At 39.0% G+C, this 20,016-nt stretch overlaps 2 protein-coding genes across 3 annotated transcripts in view; both read left to right on the top strand.

Annotated features, from left to right (window-relative positions):
- Window positions 1-1,609, top strand: part of DMGDH (dimethylglycine dehydrogenase) — a 61,602-nt gene extending 59,993 nt beyond the window's left edge. The window contains exon 16 of one of the 2 annotated variants that reach the window (XM_024755714.1): window positions 438-1,609. In XM_024755714.1, coding sequence (XP_024611482.1) covers window positions 438-653 — 216 coding nt within the window. In that variant the 3' untranslated portion in view covers window positions 654-1,609. Of the gene's footprint in view, window positions 1-422 lie in introns of both variants that reach the window. The other variant, XM_024755712.1, reaches the window with a different exon arrangement.
- A 1,900-nt stretch (window positions 1,610-3,509) lies between these two features.
- ARSB (arylsulfatase B) overlaps window positions 3,510-20,016 on the top strand; it is a 179,511-nt gene continuing 163,004 nt past the window's right edge. The window contains exons 1-2 of the mRNA XM_024755709.1: window positions 3,510-3,615; window positions 12,576-12,853. Coding sequence (XP_024611477.1) covers window positions 3,510-3,615; window positions 12,576-12,853 — 384 coding nt within the window. The remainder of the gene's footprint in view (window positions 3,616-12,575; window positions 12,854-20,016) is intronic.

Genomic DNA, 20,016 nt, shown 5'->3' with positions numbered 1-20,016 from the left:
ATGCCAGCAGGAACAGTTGACTAGATTTGCATTTGGATTTTTAGATTTTTCTCCTTTGTATCTATTATTGCCATGCTAGTTTGATGGAAGAGAATTTTTTAAAGTTCAAAATGAAAATATTTGATTCTTCTTCCTATCAGATCTCTTGGCATGAAACTGAGCAAAATAGTACTAGGTATTAAGAAACTAGATGTAATTATTTAAAACTGAGAAATTTCGGAGCAACACGGATGTGTATTTTGAGAATTGTTTTTCATAAGTTTTAAACTTTCATTAAGCTTCTCAAAAAAGTGAAGTTTTCCTCCTAGTGTTATCCTCACAGACAGCATATCATAAAACTCTGTAAGTTGAACGTATCTTTTGAGAATTTTCATCTAGAGAGGAGGCACATAAAGCTGTGACCAAGATGCTGAGGATGGTAGGGTCTTGTTTTTCAGGTGGTTGGCAACACGACCTCCGGAAGCTACAGTTACAGCATCCAGAAGAGTCTGGCTTTCGCGTATGTCCCTGTAGAGCTAAGTAAAGTGGGACAACAAGTGGAAGTTGAATTATTAGGCAAAAATTACTCAGCAACCGTCATACAAGAACCCTTGGTGTTGACGGAACCAATCAGAAACCAGCTTCAGAAAAAAGGTGGAAAGGACAAAATTTGAAAAGACTTTGAGAAGGCAACTGAATTATGGTTGCTATGTGATTGTACTGAAAATGATAACTGATTTGCTGGGGAATAGGGGAAACCAAAAATTTATTTCAAAATCATCAGAATCTTAAAACCATTCTCTTGTTTCCTAAGCAATATAGAATAATGGATGAGTGATTTACATTGTTGTTTCAGATGAAGAAATTTGAAGCTGATGTTTTTACTATTCTATATTGTTGTTTATGAAACTTGGCAAAACATTTAAATGTTTGCTAACACACCATCATTATTACAACTGAAGTAGAAAACATTATATAATTTTAGAAACATTTGTATGTGGTTCTTGTTAGCTGAAAACAAATTATGTTTTGTTTTGTTTACAAATTATGTTTTACATAAAGACAAAAGCAGTATTGTTGATGGATTTACTTCATTGAAAAATACTAGTTGAATAAGGGATCATTTAAATTTTTCATAATATATCTAGGAAGAAAATAGTAAAATTTAATATTGGTATATGTAACATTTTTATTCAATTCCTTGAAATATTTACTTTCTTAATGACTTCCCATAAAAGCAGTTTATGGGCTGTCATTATTGTCCTTTCAAAAGTTGTTTTAGAAGAGAAATTGCAAAAGAGAACAGTCTTCCAAAGGAAACGGTACTTGTAAACCTTCTGAGGTGAAGCCGAAACATAAATTGTGCCAGTACAAACACAGTCTGAATACTGAACACCTCTCTTTGGGAAAGAATTAATGCAAGTTGACATCACGTTGTGCCGTTCTGAATATCATTTCACAAACATTTGACAAAGCAGGTCAAACAAGAGCTTTAAGAGCTGACAGGATTGCCCTTAACATTGTGTACAGCAAGAAAAAAAAGCCATTTAGAAATAATTCTTTGATGTACCTCTTGAAATTATTTGGGTTTAGTTGACAGAATAAATCAAATTTTTCATAAAAGGTAGTTTGTCATTTATCATTTGTTCTACACACACACTTGCTGCCTAGGAAAAGTTCAGTAAATAGGTATTAAAGAAGCTGAATGTGAAGCATAAGATTCTATAGTTAGAGGAGATTTTAAAATAATTTCTTAACTTGTAAGTTTTGAAAACATGCCAAATTTACATTTAAATGTTTTATAAAAGTAATCATGTATCAGAACTCTTCAGCATGCCATTCATTTATCTTTGGTATCTCCTCTTACATGAGAAATGAAGGAAATCTTTTTGGTAACAAACATTTGCTAATTATTAAGAATGTTATCCAGACCCTCTCTCGCAGTTCTGGTATAGGGTGTAGGTGCTTTTCATTCTCTGCCTCTCTGTAGCCCAATTGTGTAAAAACTAATGAAAGAATTGAGAAAATATAATGCTACATCAATGGCACAATTTAATAGTTACCTAAGTTGTAACTTTTCAGTAACTAGTGACTGGAAGATTATTTACATAAAATATTATTATAGCAGACTCTAATCAAAGGAACAGTACTCAGAACTTGTGGAGAAGGCAATTGACAATGCAAAAACAAAATCTAAAGAAATGGTCGTTTATTTTAAAAAGTCATATTTTAAAGAATGCCAGGAGAAACAACAAAAGATGCTGATCTTACATTGCTAGAAGAAATCAGTAAAGCAGTATTTGAATGCCGTCATCTTTTTCACCAATAATTGGGCACTTGATCTAAAGCAATAGATCAAATAACGTCAAAGTTTGTTACCATTCAGCCACTTTCTCTGATTTTTAGCAGATGAAGAAAAACTTCAGAAGTCTTTACTGTATGTAATAGAAATGTATGATGAATTTTCTGATGAAGATATTTTAGTGGAAACTTTTTAACTATAGACATGTTTGAAAGCCACTATAATTGTTCCCAAAGAACCAAAGGCAGTATTGCAATTCCTGGAGTTTGTTGTGAAAGATTTTTATGAATTTCTGCCAAACTTGTCATTATGTTAAAGTCCTTTCCTAGTTGTTTTTACATCTGTTGCTCAGGTAAAAGAAACTTTTGAAATTAAAAGCTTAAAAAATGTTCTTCTATCAACTTTGTGCAAAGATAACTGGATAAATCTGGCTATACTGTCTGGTAAATATTAATATGCAAAGAAAAACTTCAGTGAAGTCACTGCAAAGCTTAAAAACAGAAAAGTTTTATTATTCACAGGCAACAGACCACTTTATTACAATAGACCAATTTGTGGGTATAAATATTTTCCTTTTTCAAAACTATTAATATAATTTAAAAATATTAACCCCTTGCTTTTTCATACTATAACATTTATTTTATTTCTATTTTTCTTATTTATTACTGGAATGACTATATATTCAAAGTTAATAGAAACTTTTCACTCTTTGCATTTCTTTTCTGGTCGTTATTATTTCATTTTGTGATTATTACTAAAAATAATTGTGTCATATAAAAGGGGCAGAGAATCGTTAAAAAATGGTCATCCAGGGTGGCTTCTTCGCTCACAAGTCTGGCACCTCACTAAGGTTGATGGCAACACCTGGGGCTGGCAGGGCACCTTTCTCCATGTGGCCTCACTGTGTGACTAACTTGCCAGGTAGTTCAGAGGAGGGAACTTAACATGGAGAACCAGCGAGGGATGCCAGCTGCCAAGCTGACACTAGGACCATACAGGGAGGGGCTGCTAGTGGGAGCAGGAACCATAGAAGAGATATATCCACACCGGTGAAGATGCTGCCCGAAGCAGACAGAAGGGAAGAAACACCCTGGCTTGTTTCTTCCTTCCACCTTCCAGTCTCTCACAGGTGCCTCCCACTGGATGAACCTAGCTGGGAGCCTGGGATATGTAGTTTGTAGGGTTTGGCCCACCTGTGATACAGAGCAGAGAAAAGAAAGATCATGAAATGGATCGCATCGCAAAAGACAATGACTGGCATACAACACCAGTGTTCTGTTCAGCCCTGGCCAAAGGGTCAAGAGGTGCAAACATGGCTACTAGCATGGAAGGAGGTCGTGGGATGGGCTAAAACATTTAAAAGGGCTACTTACATTATAATTTTTAAAAAGCATGGTGTATGGACTTCCCTGATGGCGCAGTGATTAAGAATCCACCTGCCAATGCAGGGGACATGAGTTCGAGCCCTGGTCCGGGAAGATCCCACATGCCGTGGAGCAACTAAGCCCGTGCGCCACAACTACTGAGCCTGCGCTCTAGAGCCCGCGAGCCACAGCTACTGAGCGCACGTGCCACAACTACTGAAGCCTGCACGCCTAGAGCCCGTGCTTTGCAACAAGAGAAGCCACTGCAATGAGAAGCCTGTGCACCGGAATGAAGAGTAGCCCCCGCTCGCCACAACTAGAGAAAGCCCACACACAGCAATGAAGACCCAACACAGCCAAAAAATAATAATAAATAAATTTTTTTTAAAAAGCATGGTGTATTACAATACACAACGTGCTATCGTTTAGGTTCAAATTGGAAAAAATGTAAACATTTAAATTGCATTTATATATTATAGACTATCTCTGGAAGAGTAACACTAGTATTTCTGGGGAGGGGTTGAAATTTACTTTTCACTGTATGCCTTTTTAGATTTATTTAAATTATGTACATGTTTCACTTTTTAAAAGACCATATATAGTGCTTTCTTATCTAGTAAAAGTAGGTTCTTATTTTTTGGTCATATAATGTGACCCTCTATTTTTTAATACAGTATTCACATTGGTTTGAGATATTTAAGGATGGCTGGAAAGAGTTGGCTTAGAACCGCTTAAGAAATTGGTATACAATGTAAAAAAATTCAATACAGATAAAGTGAATGCAATTCAGTTGCTGTATATAATAAATATCGTGTGAACACTAAGGCTCAGGCTGGGTGAAAGCGGAGGGTAAGGAAAGAAGACACAAGACAAAATGCAATACCAACATCCTGTTTCTTGATCAGGATGGTGGTTACATGAGTCTGTTCGCTTTGTGAGAATTCATTGACCTATGCACTGTCTTAAGCACACAGAAAATGCTATGTCAAAATCTTTCTTATACAAATGGTACTATTTTCCACTATCTACTCTCATCTAGTTGATTTTGAGGAGGTAGGAGGTGATAGGCAACGGGCAAGATGAGGGGGTCAAAGGAGTTTCGAGTTGGCCATAGCTGTTTTTAGCCAGACTCTCAATTTCAGAAATAGGGAGAATTTTCAGAGCCAAAAGAAATCTTTCTTCTTTTTTTAAACTGATCCTTTTCCTCTCAGTACACACACGTACACTAACACACGAAACAAAACAAACAATAAACTGAAGGTGCTTCTTAGAGAAAATTACCTTCCTAAGTGCTTGGAGACTTGATGATTCTTAATGCCTTGGCAGTAGTTAGCACTGATAGCAGTTAATGCATATAACTGATGCATGTAACTACTGCCAACTTATACACTCATCTCTAAGTCCAGTATGTGACCTTACAAGCCTTTAAGAAGACTCTCACCCCCTCACTTAGATATGGTAGAAACAAACCCATCCCAGGTCAATTTTCAAAACTAAATATATTTTGAAACTAATTTAATAGCTGACATCTAAAATAACAAAGTATGGCTATTCTTTCTGATATTCAAGTCTATCTCCTTCTGGACTATTCAAGGTAGTATGGGGCAATGAGTAACACCAACCACAATTAACCACATTTCGTTAGTAAACTTTAGTTTTTCTCTCTGAAGAAAGACCTCTTGCCATTCTTATCTCTACCCCAACGGTTAAACCTTTAGAGATAACATATTTTAAATGTTTAGCCTTTGTATACAAAGTTTATCATATTCAAAGGCACTGAAACCAACCAGGTTGAGACAAGCATTGAAACACAGGTATCATGACTTCTGAGCATAGCTTATAGCCAGTTAGCACCATGACAAGAACCTGAGTCTCTGCAAACCAGAGAAATAAAGAAGTACAACAAAAGCATCTATGATTTTCTCAGTGTATGGCCTTCGGGCTTTACAACCATGTTCACTGGGGGATATTTATTCTTAGCACTCTGTTCTAACTTAAAGTGCATTTTACTTTTTGTTTAAATGTAAATTATGTTATTACAAAATTGTTAATAATAATACTATTAGAAACAGATAATATATGCTCAGAGTTTAAAATTTAGTTGTAAGGGATATATTGTGAAAGTCAGTGTCTCTCCTATCCCTGTCTGCAGTCAATCAGCCTATCCAAAGACAACCAATGTTATCATTTCTTCTGTATCCTTCTTGAGATTCTCTGTAAGTATGTAAGCATTTCTCTCTCTCAGTATACGAATATATGTGTGTATATGTACATACATATGTATATATACACACATTTATGCATGTCATTTTAAGCAAATGAAAACATACCAAGCATAATGTTCTTTGCCTAGCTTAAAAAAATTAACAGTATATCTTGAAGATTATTCCATATCATCCTTTTAAAACAATTATTTTGACCAGGCCCCACTATTTACCTTTTTCTAATAAAAAAATAAGGCCAAAATGAATATCTCGATGCATATGATGTTTCTGACACTGAGTACATCTGAAGGATAAGTTCCTACAACTGGAACTGCAGGATTAAAGTGTATGTGTGTTCTGGTAGATATGCAGAATTCTTCCCCGTAGAGGTTGTGCCACATTTCACTTGTGGTTAGTGTATGAGGGCTTACTTGACCCAAACAGTAAGTTCTCACAAGTGTCAGTGGTATGTTATTGAAGTTGCAACCTGTATTTCTCACTTGAGTGACGTTAACATGTGTTCATATATATATATATATATGAGAAAATATTTGCAAATGAATCAATGGACAAAGGATTAATCTCCAAAATATATAAACAGCTCATGCAGCTCAATATGAAAAAAACAAACAACCGAATCCAAAAATGGGCAGAAGACCTAAATAGACATTTCTCCAGAGAAGACACACAGATGGCCAAGAAGCACTTAAAAAGCTGCTCGACATCACTCATTATTAGAGAAATGCAAATCAAAACTACAATGAGGTATCACCTCACACCAGTTAGATGGGCATCATCAGAAAATCTATAAACAACAAATACTGGAGAGGGTGTGGAGAAAAGGGAACCCTCTTGCACTCTTTGTGGGAATGTAAATTGATACAGCCACTATGGAGAACAGTATGGAGGTTCCTTAAAAAACTAAAAATAGAACTACCATATGACCCAGCAATAGCACTACTGGGCATATACCCAGAGAAAGCCACAATTCAAACAGACACATGCACCCCAATGTTCATTCCAGCACTATTTACAATAGCCAGGTCATGGAAGCAACCTAAATGCCCATCGACAGACGAATGGATAAAGAAGATGTGGTACATATATACAATGGAATATTAGCCATAAAAAGGAATGAAATTGGGTCATTTGTCGAGACGTGGATGGATCTACAGACTGTCATACAGAGTGATGTTATTCAGAAAGAGAAAAACAAATATCGTATATTAACGCATATATGTGGAACCTAGAAAAATGGTACAGATGAACTGGTTTGCAGGGCAGAAATTGAGACACAGGTGTAGAGAACAAACATATGGACACCAAGGGGGGAAAGCCAAAGGGGGTGGTGGTGGTGGTGTGATGAATTGGGCGATTAGGATTGACACGTATACACTGATGTGTATAAAATTGATGACTAATAAGAACCTGCTGTAAAAATAAATAAATAAAATTCAAAAATTCAAGAAAAAATAATCTGCCGTTTTTTTCCTCTTCTCCAAAGACACAAGATAATTGTGATTGTGGGTTTTTAAAGTTCTAATAATTTTTTTTAAAACTCTGTACTTTAAAAAAATAAACAATAAATGCTGGAGAGGGTGTGGAGAAAAGGGAACCCTCTTGCACTGTTGGTGGGAATCTAAATTGATACAGCCACTATGGAGAACAGTATGGAAGTTCCTTAAAAAACTAAAAATAGAACTACCATATGACCCAGTAATCCCACTACTGGACATATACCCTAAGAAAACCATAATTCAGAAAGAGTCATGTACCACTTTGTTCATTGCAGCTCTATTTACAATAGCCAGGACATGGAAGCAACCTAAGTGTCCATTGACAGACGAATGGATAAAGAAGATGTGGCACATATATATACAATGGAACATTACTCAGCCATAAAAAGGAACAAAATTGAGTTATTTGTAGTGAAGTGGATGGACCTAGAGACTGTCATACAGAGTGAAGTAAGACAGAAAGAGAAAAATAAATACCGTATGCTAACACATATATATGGAATTTTAAAAAATGGTTCTGAAGAACCTAGGGGCAGGCAGGAATAAACACGCAGACGTAGAGAATGGACTTGAGGACACGGGAAGGGGGAAGTGTAAGCTGGGACAAAGTGAGAGAGTGGCATGGACATATATAAACTACCAAATGTAAAATAGATAGCTACTGGGAAGCCACATAGCACAGGGAGATCAGCTTGTTGCTTTGTGTCCACCTAGAGGAGTGGGATAGGGAGGGTGGGAGGGAGATGCAAGAGGGAGGAGATATGGGGATATATGTATATGTGTAGCTGATTCACTTTGTTATAAAGCAGAAACTAACACACCATTGTAAAGCAATTATACTCCAATAAAGATATATTTTTTTAAAGTACAAAACTAATATGAGGAAAAATTTAAAACACTTCTAAAAAACACAAAAGTAGACCTTAATAAATGAAAGATACCCTTTCATTTTAGATATGGAACTTCATATCATAAAGATTTCAGTTGTCCCTTAGTTTATAAATTTAATGCAATTCCAATAAAAATACCAATAAACATTTTTATGGAAATGGACATGTTTATATTAAAGTTTATATTAAAACATGCAGGAATAGTTAGGAAAATATTAAAAATTAAAAGCTCTGAGGAGTCACTGTCCCTATCACTCATTAAAACAGTGTAAAGCCTCTGTAACTGAAATGGTGTGGTACTGAGTCCATGAGGCAACAGGTAGGCCAGTGGAATAGAATAGAATAAAGAGCCCAGAAATAGACCCAAGTATATATGGAAATTAAGCATATGATAAAGGTGGCATCTCATATCACTGGGGCAATGATGGACTTCTTTATGAGTGGAGGTGGGATAACTGAGTAACCATTTGGAAAAAGATAAAATTAGATCCCTATCTCACATCATACAGAAAAATCAATGCCAATAGATCAGGGATTTATATGTAAAAACTGAAACCATACAAGTACTAGAAAGAAAAATATGGGTGAATTTGACTTAAACATTAGTGTAAGGAAAGTCTAACTCAAATATGCAGTACAACAAGAAAATATTGATAAACTTGCCTACATAAAAAATAACTTTGGGGCTTCCCTAGTGGCGCAGTGGTTGAGAGTCCGCCTGCCGATGCAGGAGACACGGGTTCATGCTCCGGTCCGGGAAGATCCCACATGCCACGGAGCGGCTAGGCTCGTGAGTCATGGCCGCTGAGCCTGCGCTTCCGGAGCCTGTTGCTCCGCAACGGGAGAGGCCACAACAGTGACAGGCCCGTGTACCGCAAAAAAACCAAAAAAACAAACAAAAAAAACCTTTGGCATGTCAAAAAACACTATAACAAAATATTTGACAATTGATAAACTGGGAGAAAATATTTGTGATATAAATCACAAAGAGGTGATATATCGAATATAGAAAGAACTCTTAAAACTGAGGGGAAAATGACCAAAAACCCAATTGAGAATGACATAGACAATTCAGAAAAATGATGTAAAAATGTCCCTTCAACATATGAAAAGATGCTTAACCTTACTCATAATAAGAGAAATACAAAAAGAAAAACAAACAAAAACTATACTGAAATACCATTTCTCTTACCAGATTGGCAACAATTAAAAAGCATAGTATTTTTTAATGGCTGGTGATAGTGAAAATTGATACAACCCATACACATATGGAAGAGGGGAAAATAGAACTGGAGGTGTTCACTATGAACTCATGGTTTTATATCTATACATACGGGAATAATATGTGTGTGTATATATATATATATATATAAATACTTAATGTATATGTGTACACATATATCTAGTTTCCATCTTTTTTTAAATATATATATATATTTATTTATTTATCTTTGGCTGTGTTGGGTCTTCATTGCTCCAGGGCCTGAACCCATGTCCCTTGCATTGGCAGGCAGATTCTTAACCACTGAGCCACCAGGGAAGTCCTAGTTTCCATCTTTAGTGGGAGGTCCTACAAGCAGTGACAGCCCAGTAACAATGAGTACACCTATAGCACAGATCTTGGTTTCTAGAAGCCATCCTCCACTAAAAGGAATCGGGGTTCCTTGGAGAAATGGCTGATTCCAGGGTTAGGGAAGGAAAAGTACAAGATGAATCTAGAATATCTTGTTGTATCAAAAAGTGAGGGATGGGCTTCCCTGGTGGTGCAGTGGTTGAGAGTCCGCCTGCCGATGCAGGGGACACGGGTTCGTGCCGCGGTCCGGGAAGATTCCACATGCCGTTTTTTAACCAAAAAAAAAAAAAAAAAAAAAGAAGTGAGGGAGTACTCAAAGATTAAAGAGGACATGCCAAAAGGATACAAGAGCCAGACTGAAGGGGCTCCCACTGGCCAAATCAGAGGAAAGTTGAGCGCTGAAATAAAGTATTATAGCATACTGATTAAAATAATAATCTATGAGTTCAGAGTGATACAAATAAATAAACAAATGGGGAAGAATGCAAAGTTCTTCCTTACAGTAGAAAGACATCTGATAAATTATAGAAAGAATGATAGAATTAGAAAGTCACCATTTGGCAATCATCCTAATATTGATTGAAGCAAGAAGCATTAAGTTTTAGCAAGTGCTAAAACCAATAAGCAAAAGTTTTAGGAATAACAGAATACATACATATTCTCAGAGTATCTCCCCATATTAATTACAAGGGGAAAATAGTAACTTTACAGGGAGAAACAAAGTTATCAAATACTAAAGCAAATCAACACGTGCCTCTTAATATGAAGCATTGAGAAGACAACATCGTTTTTGCAGTATTTTTGCTCAAGCCCATAATCTGAATCTAATCATTAGGAAACAACAGACTAACTCCATTTCAGAGATTTTACAATAACTAGCCAGTACACACATCATGGGTGTTCAATACATAGATAAAAAATAGAATTAATTAGCTTTTTAATTAGCTGATGTGCACATTTCCAAAGCACTATTTGCATAAGCTTTTATTTGAAAATTCAGGACATGGGACGGCTCAGTGAAAGTTTACTAGTTTCTGGAGCAGTTGGTCAAAGGAGGAATTGTTCCTGCAGATTAGCAGCCATTGTTCCGGCAGTTTGATTTCTATCAGGAAGCCTAGAGAGGAACAGTTACGGAGAGAGGGGGCGTGCAAGTGCCACCGTGGAAAATTCTCAGCCCTACAAGATCTCCTACAGGGTCTTTAAATGGAATTTTCAAGCCTTAACCTAATGAGAGTCAAACAGCGCTTCAAAATTTTTCTTTTTACTTTAATGCTAAATTAAAATTTTTTTTCCTGTTAAATTTCATTGATTCCACCAGTGGTGAAAAGTGGATGTAACATAAACTAATCTACTTCATACAAAGAAAAAAAAATTCTATGTATGTAAGAGGGAAACATTCCACATATTAAAGAATATTTTTCAAAAAAAGATAAAATCGTGACCCTAATACATATATAAAAATGAATACATGTTAAAGATTTTATTTAACATTAATGAGAAAACGGGTAAGGTGTTAACACCAGTTCAAAGGACAATCCAAGGACCAGATCAGGAATATTAAATAAATGTGTAAGTGGAGACAAAACTTTTTTCCGGAGGTGGTGAGGATGCCATTCCACTGGATAGAATTCATTTGCATTTGTATGAACAAGAATTAGTTTCCATGCTACCGGTTATCTACAGCCTATAAAGTTGTAAAACGATTCCCATGGAATCAGATGCAGATAACTTGAAAGGATGCTGTGCAAAATTTCTTCCCCTACTACTGTTAACAGTTATTGTGTATCTCCAGACACAGAGTAGGCAGAGTCTTGATGACAATGGGAATATACTGGTCATAAGGCTAACTTCAATTCCATGAGCACGTGGCTAAGGGAATTTCTCCTTCCATCCACAGGTTATTTCAGGCAAATTAGATACTATACTTCTTTGGTTCTCTACTTGATTCTGGGGGAGCCAGCTCTTAAAGGGCTCATGAACCGGACAAACTAATAAGCTACTCAATGGCCACACAGCACGCCAATCAAGAGCCAGGGCAGCCTAAGTAAAACTGCACCTTCAAAAGGGCACCGTGCAGTCGGAGTGTGTATTTGACCCCTGTTTGCTAGTGGGGAGGAAATGGCTTCACAGACGTACGCTATTCTTAAATGAATCGGAAACATCACCCAGACCTCTGCCTCTTCATCGTCCCCGCACCTGCACGAGGCTGGGTTCTTTTGCTAGAAATAATTCTGCTAGAAATGATTCTTTCACGACCTTTAAAACCTCGTAGCTCAAGATTTGGAGTCGGAACTGGGTTTGGGTTAGGCTCCACCAACTACAAGCTTGTTTATTCTGGAAAAAAAAGAAAAAAGGCAATAATTGTGATTCCTAGCTGCCAGGGTTGCTCCGAGATTTAAAGAGATGAGGGCTGTGAAATATGCTTTGTAAGCTGTGAAGAGTTAGTACAAAGAACAAATCTGCTCTTTTACGATGCCACGAGGCAAAGCTCTTCGGTGGAAAGATAAGAGATCTTAGCTCCTATCAAGCATCAACGGAGCACTGCAGCAAGGGCTGCCCGAGTTCTTCTCTGGCTCCTCCCCCACCACACCGGCCCCGGCCCGGGTCAGAGGCGGCGGAGGCTCTGGCGCAGGGCCTCTCCTGCCTGCGGCCTGCTAGGGGTGAAATCCCGTGCCGGGGCGGGGCAGGCCCCGGCCGCCCAGTTCCTGATTCTATAAGCAGTGCCCGGGGCCCGGGGGCGCCACAGGCGCGGGCATTTTTCTCCTCCCCGCCGTCCTTCCGCTGCTGCTGCTGCTGCTGCTGCTGCCGGCGCCGCCGGGCTCAGACGCCGGGGCTGGCCGGCCGCCCCACCTCGTCTTCGTGCTGGCGGACGACCTGGGCTGGAACGACGTGGGCTTCCACGGCTCGGAAATCCGCACACCGCACCTGGACGCGCTGGCGGCCGCCGGGGTGCTGCTAGACAACTACTACACGCAGCCGCTGTGCACGCCGTCGCGGAGCCAGCTGCTCACCGGCCGCTACCAGGTACGCAGCGCCCCCGGCGGCCCGCGGCCGGCCCGCGAGCCTCTTAGAAGTGGGCCCCGAGCCCTGGGCGGGTGCCGGCCAGCCGGGATCGGTTCCCCGAACCGGGTCCCAAAGAGACTTCTGGCCCTAGCAGCGCTGTCCTTGCTTCGCTCAGGCCCGCAGCCCGCGGCGGCCTCTGCGCATGCCCGGCTCCAGGGCGCCGCTCTTCCCCCGGCGCCCCACCTCTCCGGGTGGTGTTTCTGTCTTAACGTTTTCGAAAGGTCGGGGTGAAGGGGTTTCTGGGCAATGCCAGATGCGGGGCACTGCGAGTCAGTAGGCTGAAGGTCCGAATGGGCTTTGCTGAGCGGTCTTGAAGTGGGAGGATGGAAAGCGAGCAGGCGGGGCACCCAGGAGTGAAGCGGAGAGAGATGGGGAGCCGGGAAAGCTGGGTGGGGAGGAGCGTTAAAACGAAGGAGAGCTCGCAGTGGGTGCGCATTTGGTTTCTGTAAACCCAGCGGTCATAGGTTAGGAGTGCCCGACCAAAGATTTATTTTTCCAAGTTCTCAGCAGCCCTGGAGTGAAAACCAAGTTGATTTTTCTTGGGCTGCTGACTTTCCCTTCAGATGTAACCTGTATTGAACGCCTCTGAGCATCTTCATTATCTCTTTTAAAACTTCTCTGTAGTTAACAGAGTAAAGTATATTTGTAGAGAGCACGCATACATTAGATAACGAAGAATATCAAGAACATTTGCATAGTGCTTTACTGTTTTTAAAGTTAATTCTTGAAACAGCCTGTGAGGTAGCTGTTATTTTTAATCCCCTTTTACACATTAGGCAGTAAACCTGTAGAGGTTCAATGCCATGTTAAGAATTATTAATTGAAAAAAGTGCACAATGTAAGAGTTGTGAATGAAATTTTATTTGGAGCAAGATGAGGGCTATAGCCTGGGAGACAGCATTTCAGATAGCTCTGAGAAACTGCTCCAAAGAGGTGGGGGGGAAAGGTCAGTGTTACATATGATTTTAGTGAAGGGGGTGTGTGCAGTCAAGTGCACGTTTTGGCGGAGGCTTGCTGCTAGTCACGAGGAGCAGATGTCACCGTTAATGATTTTAGTGCTTTTCTAGATATGAGGAGGTGCAAGAATTGGGCTGATAAAACCTTCTCCTGAAAATATCTAACTATCTGAAGGCCTGTCCTGCCAGTTTTTCCCAGAGCACAGAGCGCCTTGCTCCTGATCTCCACCCTGAACTCCTCTCGGAGGGGGGTTGAAGGTCAGCGGCTGTAGTGGCGAGTGACTTAGTCCTTGTAGAGTCAGATGACAAGTGCCAGTTTTTAGTTGGCAGTATCACACAGCTAGAAAGTGGTAAAACTGGGTTTTGTGCCTTTCCTGCATCCACTAGTCATCTCAGGCCTCTAAAATTGGACTCTTCTTTTTTCTTAATCTGAATAAGATTGACATTTTGTGATTATGACCATGTTAAATATACAATAAACAGGTAGTTTGTATGCACTGTTTGTTCAACAGCCATACTTTGGGCCCTTACTGTGAAAGTCACAGGGATGTGCCTGAACCTTGCCCTCCCAAATCTGTGTTCATGTAGCCTTTCAGATCAACCCTAGCCTCATGTTGTCCTGAGATCAAGGGAAGGGAGGGTTCACTTGCAATAAAGATTTGCACAGTGGTCTGAAGACTTTTAGAAACAGAAATGATAGAGTTTTACTACGGACTGAAAAGTAAGTCAAGGTTTGCAGTGGAGGTAAAGGATGGTTCCCTTCACCATCAGCCCTAAGTACTTTCCGCAATTCTAACTGGCTGCTACGTGGAATCAGGAATCTCTGCTATGATGCAAATGTCACACTGGACACTTTGTAGGAGTACAAGAGCATCTGAATAAAGAAGGGAAAGGAGGGAAGACAGGGTCTGCCCAAATGGTTCTGCATTTGATCTGAAGTAAGGGAACTGAACTCAAATTGCAGAAGAATGGGAGGGCCATTCATTTCTCCAACTTCCTCCCTTCCAACAGTCTTGAACTGGAAAGCAAATACCACACTTAAAAAACTTGTTCAGACTGCTTTTGCCTCTGAACATCCTCCCTGATTAGTCACCAACATTCCATCTTGGGAAGAAACAAAACAAAACAAAAAAATGAATATTTAGAGTACCCTGAGGTTAAGAAGTGAAGGTAGAGGCTGCTTATCCAAAAGTGTTTAGAGGCCGATCAGTGTAGCAAGCTAGCTTCCCCAAACATTTTGCTTGGCTTTTCTCCCCTGTTCTGTTTGAGTTCAAGAGACTCAATTAGAAATTATCTTTGGTTAGCAACCATCCTCTGTTAAAAGAGTCAGTATTTCTGGGAGAGCCAAGGAGCCTCACTGGCCTCAGATACTATATTCTTGTACCATTCTAAGCATTTTACATGTATTAGTTAATTTAACTCTTACAGCACCCCGATGAAGTAGGTACTACTATTATCATCCCTATCTGATAACAAAGAAACGGAGGAACCAGTTAAGAAACTTGCCCAGGGTCACAGGGCTGGTAAGTTGTGAATCAGGATCTGAACCAGGCAGTAGCTCTATAACCACTACACTACATTGCCTACTCAGAATTATTAAAAGCATCATCGCAAGAGCTGCTTCAGATTTACTAACTAATCTCTCTTATTTTTTGACATATAGGTCATTCCTAAACATCTCGATGAAAAAAATTAACCCATTAGATTTCAAGTTAGGAATTCCTTATGTTAAATGTAACGTGAAAATGGGGAGAGAGGTTTCATTTCAAAATGAGTCATGTGTTGTACATAATTTTAGAGAATAAAATGAGGAAATTTGTTGACTATTTCAAAATTAGGTACTTGAAAGAACTGCTTAATAGTCATATCTGTGAACCTAACAATCATGCTTTAATAGAGGTGCCACCTTCCTTAATCATCTAACTTTAGATTAGAAAAGTGCAAAGTGATAAACAAGTTTTGACTGATTGAATTTTGTATTCCCAATAAATGCTGAATTTTAGGTTTTTAGCTTATAAGAGTATTTAGTGAAGAGGACCAGTTAAGAGTTGTGAGATGTGGGTTTCAGTCTTTGCCATGTCAGCCTTCAGACTCTGACCTCGAAGGGCATCATTTTCCACGTCTGTAAAATACGGGAGTTGGGCTGAACGCTAAGGCTCTTTCTAGCTGTAAATTTTTTTGACTCTATGGCTCCTGTGTCCACTAGAGCAAGTTTCTAACTTGGCAAAAGCACATTATCTACCCACTGTCTCCATCTACTGGTAGAAAGAGAGATTAATCTTGCCCAACACTGCCTTACAAGTTGCAGGAGCTGCTTGCTGCGCGGCTAGGAACTTGTTTAAAAAGGAACGTGAGGGCTTCCCTGGTGGCGCAGTGGTTGAGAGTCCGCCTGCCGATGCAGGGGACACGGGTTCGTGCCCCGGTCCGGGAAGATCCCACATGCTGCGGCGCGGCTGGGCCCATGAGCCATGGCCGCTGAGCCCGCGCGTCTGGAGCCTGTTGCTCCGCAACGGGAGAGGAAAAAAAAAAAAAAAAGGAACGTGAATTCAACCTTTTATAGTGAGACATTTAATTGTTCCGAATCCTTACATTTGAACCTTTTAAAACTTGCATACTTTGGTGAAAAATTCATAGAGTTTAGATGGAGGGGAGAGGGAGATTGATCAGCAGATGAGCTAAGTAGTTACTGGTAATCCAGGAACTAAAATTCAGGTCTCAATATACTTAAGTTAGTTTTCTTCCCACAGCATTATGACTCATTCATTCACTATTTTAAAAATATTTTATAAAATCTATATTTTATTTACATTTTGAATAGGAAATCTATTCACATGGTTTAAAAACTCAAAAGTTTCAAAATCTCTCCCTATACACAGGTGTGCGCACACACACACACACACACACACACACACACATATTCTGTTTCTTAGGCATACAGTTACCTATCTTTGAGACAACACTATGTAAATTGTATATATCCTTCCAAACGTATTTTATGCATATACAAGCAAATATATATGTAGATATTCCTCCCTCTCCTTTGATTTGAATGGTAGCATACTCTTTTTTGGGGGGGTTCTTTTTTTTTTCAATTTCAATGAAATGTACTTGACATACAGCACTGTGTAAGTTTAAGGTGTACAGCATAATGACTTGATGAGCATGTACCATGAAATGATTACCACGATAAGTGTAGTGAACATCCATCATCTCATCCAAAAGAAAAGAAAAAGATTTTTCCTGTGATGACAACACTTAGGGTTCACTCTTTTAACAACTCTCATATATAACACGCAGCAGAGTTAATTGTATTTATCATGTACATTACTTCCTTAGTATTTATTTATCTTATAACTGGAAGTTTGTACCTTTTGACCACCTTCATCCAATCTATCCTCCCCCGCCCCCACCTCTGCTAACCACAAGTCTGATCTCTATTTCTGTGTATGTTTGTTTGTTGGAGTATAACTGACCTATAACACTACGTTAGTTCCTAGTATACAGCATAGTGATTCCCTATTTCTACAAATTTGAAAATGATCAGAATGATAGTATACTCTTCACAGTGTTTTGTACCTCATTTTTTTAAACTTAACATTTGAAATAATTTCATATTGTTACATAAAGAGCATCCTCATTAGTTTTTATGGCTGTATAATATTTTGGTAGATGGATATATCATAATTTATTTAACTAGTCATATAATGATGAACATGCAGGTTGTTTCCAGCCTTTTGATATATCAGAGAATGCTGAAGTCAATACCTTGTACCTATGTCATTTTGCACATGTTTGAATATATATCTGTAGGGTAAATTCTTAGAAGAGGAATTTTCTGGGTTTAAGTGTAGAGGCATTTGTAATTTGGATAAATATTGCAAAATTGTACTTCAGTTGGTTGTATCAATCTACATTCTTACCAGCAATATATGATATGCTTATTTCCCTATATATGTATTTTTAAGTTATATTTCACATGCCATAAGATTAATCATTTTAAATATATAAGTCATTGGTTTTTCATATATTCACAAGGTGGTGCAACCATCACCACTGTCTACTTTCAGAACATTTCCATCACCCCAGATGAAACCCATTAGCAATTCCTCCCCATTCTCCTCTTGCCTTAGTTCCTGGCAGCCACTGATCTACTTTCTATCTCTATGGATTTGCCTATTTTGGACATTTCATATAAAATGGACTCATACAATAGATGTCCTTTCATCCATGTTGTAATATGTATTATTCCTTTTCATGGCTGAATAATATCCCATTGTGTGAATATACCACCATTTTATTTATCCGTTCATCAGTTGATGGACATTGGATTGTTCCACTTTTTGTCTATTATGAATAATGCCACTGTGAACATCCATGTAGAAGTTTTGTATGAACATATATATATTTTTCTGTTTTCTAGGGTATATACTTAGGAGGAGAATGCTAGATCATATGGCAACTCTATGTTTAACTTTTTGAGGGACTGCCAAACTGTTTCCATAGCAGCTGTACCATTTTACATTCCCATCAACAATGTATGTGGGTTCTAATTTCCCCACCTCCTTGCCAACACTTTATATATTCTGGATACTAAACCCTTTTCAGATATGTGATTTGTATTTGTATCCTTATGTTTATCCTATGCCAGTACTACATTGTCTTTGTTAGGACAGAGTTAGGACAGTTGTGTAAGAGTACCAACTTGCAACGCATAGCAAATAAGACTTAGAGATCTAATGCACAGCATAGTGAATACAGACAATAATATTGTATTATAACCATTGAACTTGCTAGGAAACTGGAACTTAGTGATTCCAACCTGTAAAAGAAAAGATAATTATAAAATATGATAGAAGTGCTAATTATCACTACAATGGCAATCCTATCATAATGTATAAATGTATCAAATTAACATGTGTTACACCTTAAATTTATACAATGTTTTACATCAAATATATTTCCATAAAAAACACACACATCCTAAGCCAGGGATTGTGAGTTCGTGTCCCACCTGGGGTACCAAAAAAATAAAAACTAAAAACCACATATAATAAAGATGTTTATAAGAGTGGGAAAATAAATAAAAATCCTTCAGCTTTTCTAATAGAATTTGTATACCCCTTTTAGTTCAAACAAAAGACTTGAAAATATTGAATTTCCTTATTCTTACAAATTGACTTTATTCAGCACAAAATGTTCATTACACCTCTGTACTCCTAGTTCACATTTTAAGCGTGGTTGTCTGTTCTCAGGTCCGGCTTCTCCATGACATTGCCTCACTTGTCTCTGACCTGGAGAAGCACCTGGTGTTGAGCAAGTAAATGAATGAATGTGCTAAGTGTTTTAACACCTGTGCGTTTCCTGAAAGAGCTCACTGTCTTAACTGCTTAGGGTTGACAGGTCATTTCTAGCGCCCTGGCTTCCTTTTTAAGAAATTAAAAAGGTGAAAGGGTAACAAAACTGGTAGGCCTTAGTAGAAACACTTCCTTCTGGGAAAAAAAAAAGAGTAAAGTAAGTTTGGTCCTCACCTGGGAACATTCTTACCTTGGGACCTGAGGGGGCCACTCTACCAGAACTCTGAAACCTTGGCAGAGGACAGAAGCAATGAAAGATGACGCCAAGGTTTCATTCTTAAGGGACCCACGCCACATTTCTCTTAATCACACTGACAAATGGACAAGACACTTTCACGCCTTTTCACTCACACCTGAAGCAGAACCGTGAACAGGAAATCTAGGAAGGAGGCTGTGTGGGAGCATTGTGGGTAATTTTTGACTTTTGCTTCAAGTTTGCTTGAAGAATGTGAGCAGGGAAAACCCACGGCTGCAGGGAGAATAGGGCATTGCATACTGTGGCGTGAAAGAGGAAGCCGTTCTGCCTGGGGTTGCCCTCACCTCCCTGCTGCTTTTTCTCATTGTCTTCAGTATCCTGCCTGCCCTCCAAGTGCTTGCCTCTCAGTGTCTCTTGTCCCTGGTTACCTTTCCCTGGACTCTAAGATTAGAAGTGGGGCAAAGAGGAGTCAAGAGTTGGAAGAAAGGGGCGAGTCTTGGGGAAAGATGTAGTCGTTAGGAGTGTTCATACGACTTCCTGGCAAAGGCATCCAAGGCGTGAGTGATAAGAGGAGCATGTAGTCCAGAGGCCATAGGTGCCTCCAAAGATAAAGAACTT

The sequence above is a fragment of the Neophocaena asiaeorientalis genome, unplaced genomic scaffold (assembly GCF_003031525.2).
Source record: "Neophocaena asiaeorientalis asiaeorientalis breed wild unplaced genomic scaffold, Neophocaena_asiaeorientalis_V1.1 scaffold37, whole genome shotgun sequence".
NCBI lineage: Eukaryota > Metazoa > Chordata > Mammalia > Artiodactyla > Phocoenidae > Neophocaena > Neophocaena asiaeorientalis.
The sequence above is the reverse complement of the archived record's forward strand: the minus strand, read 5'-3'. Positions and strand labels throughout refer to the sequence as shown.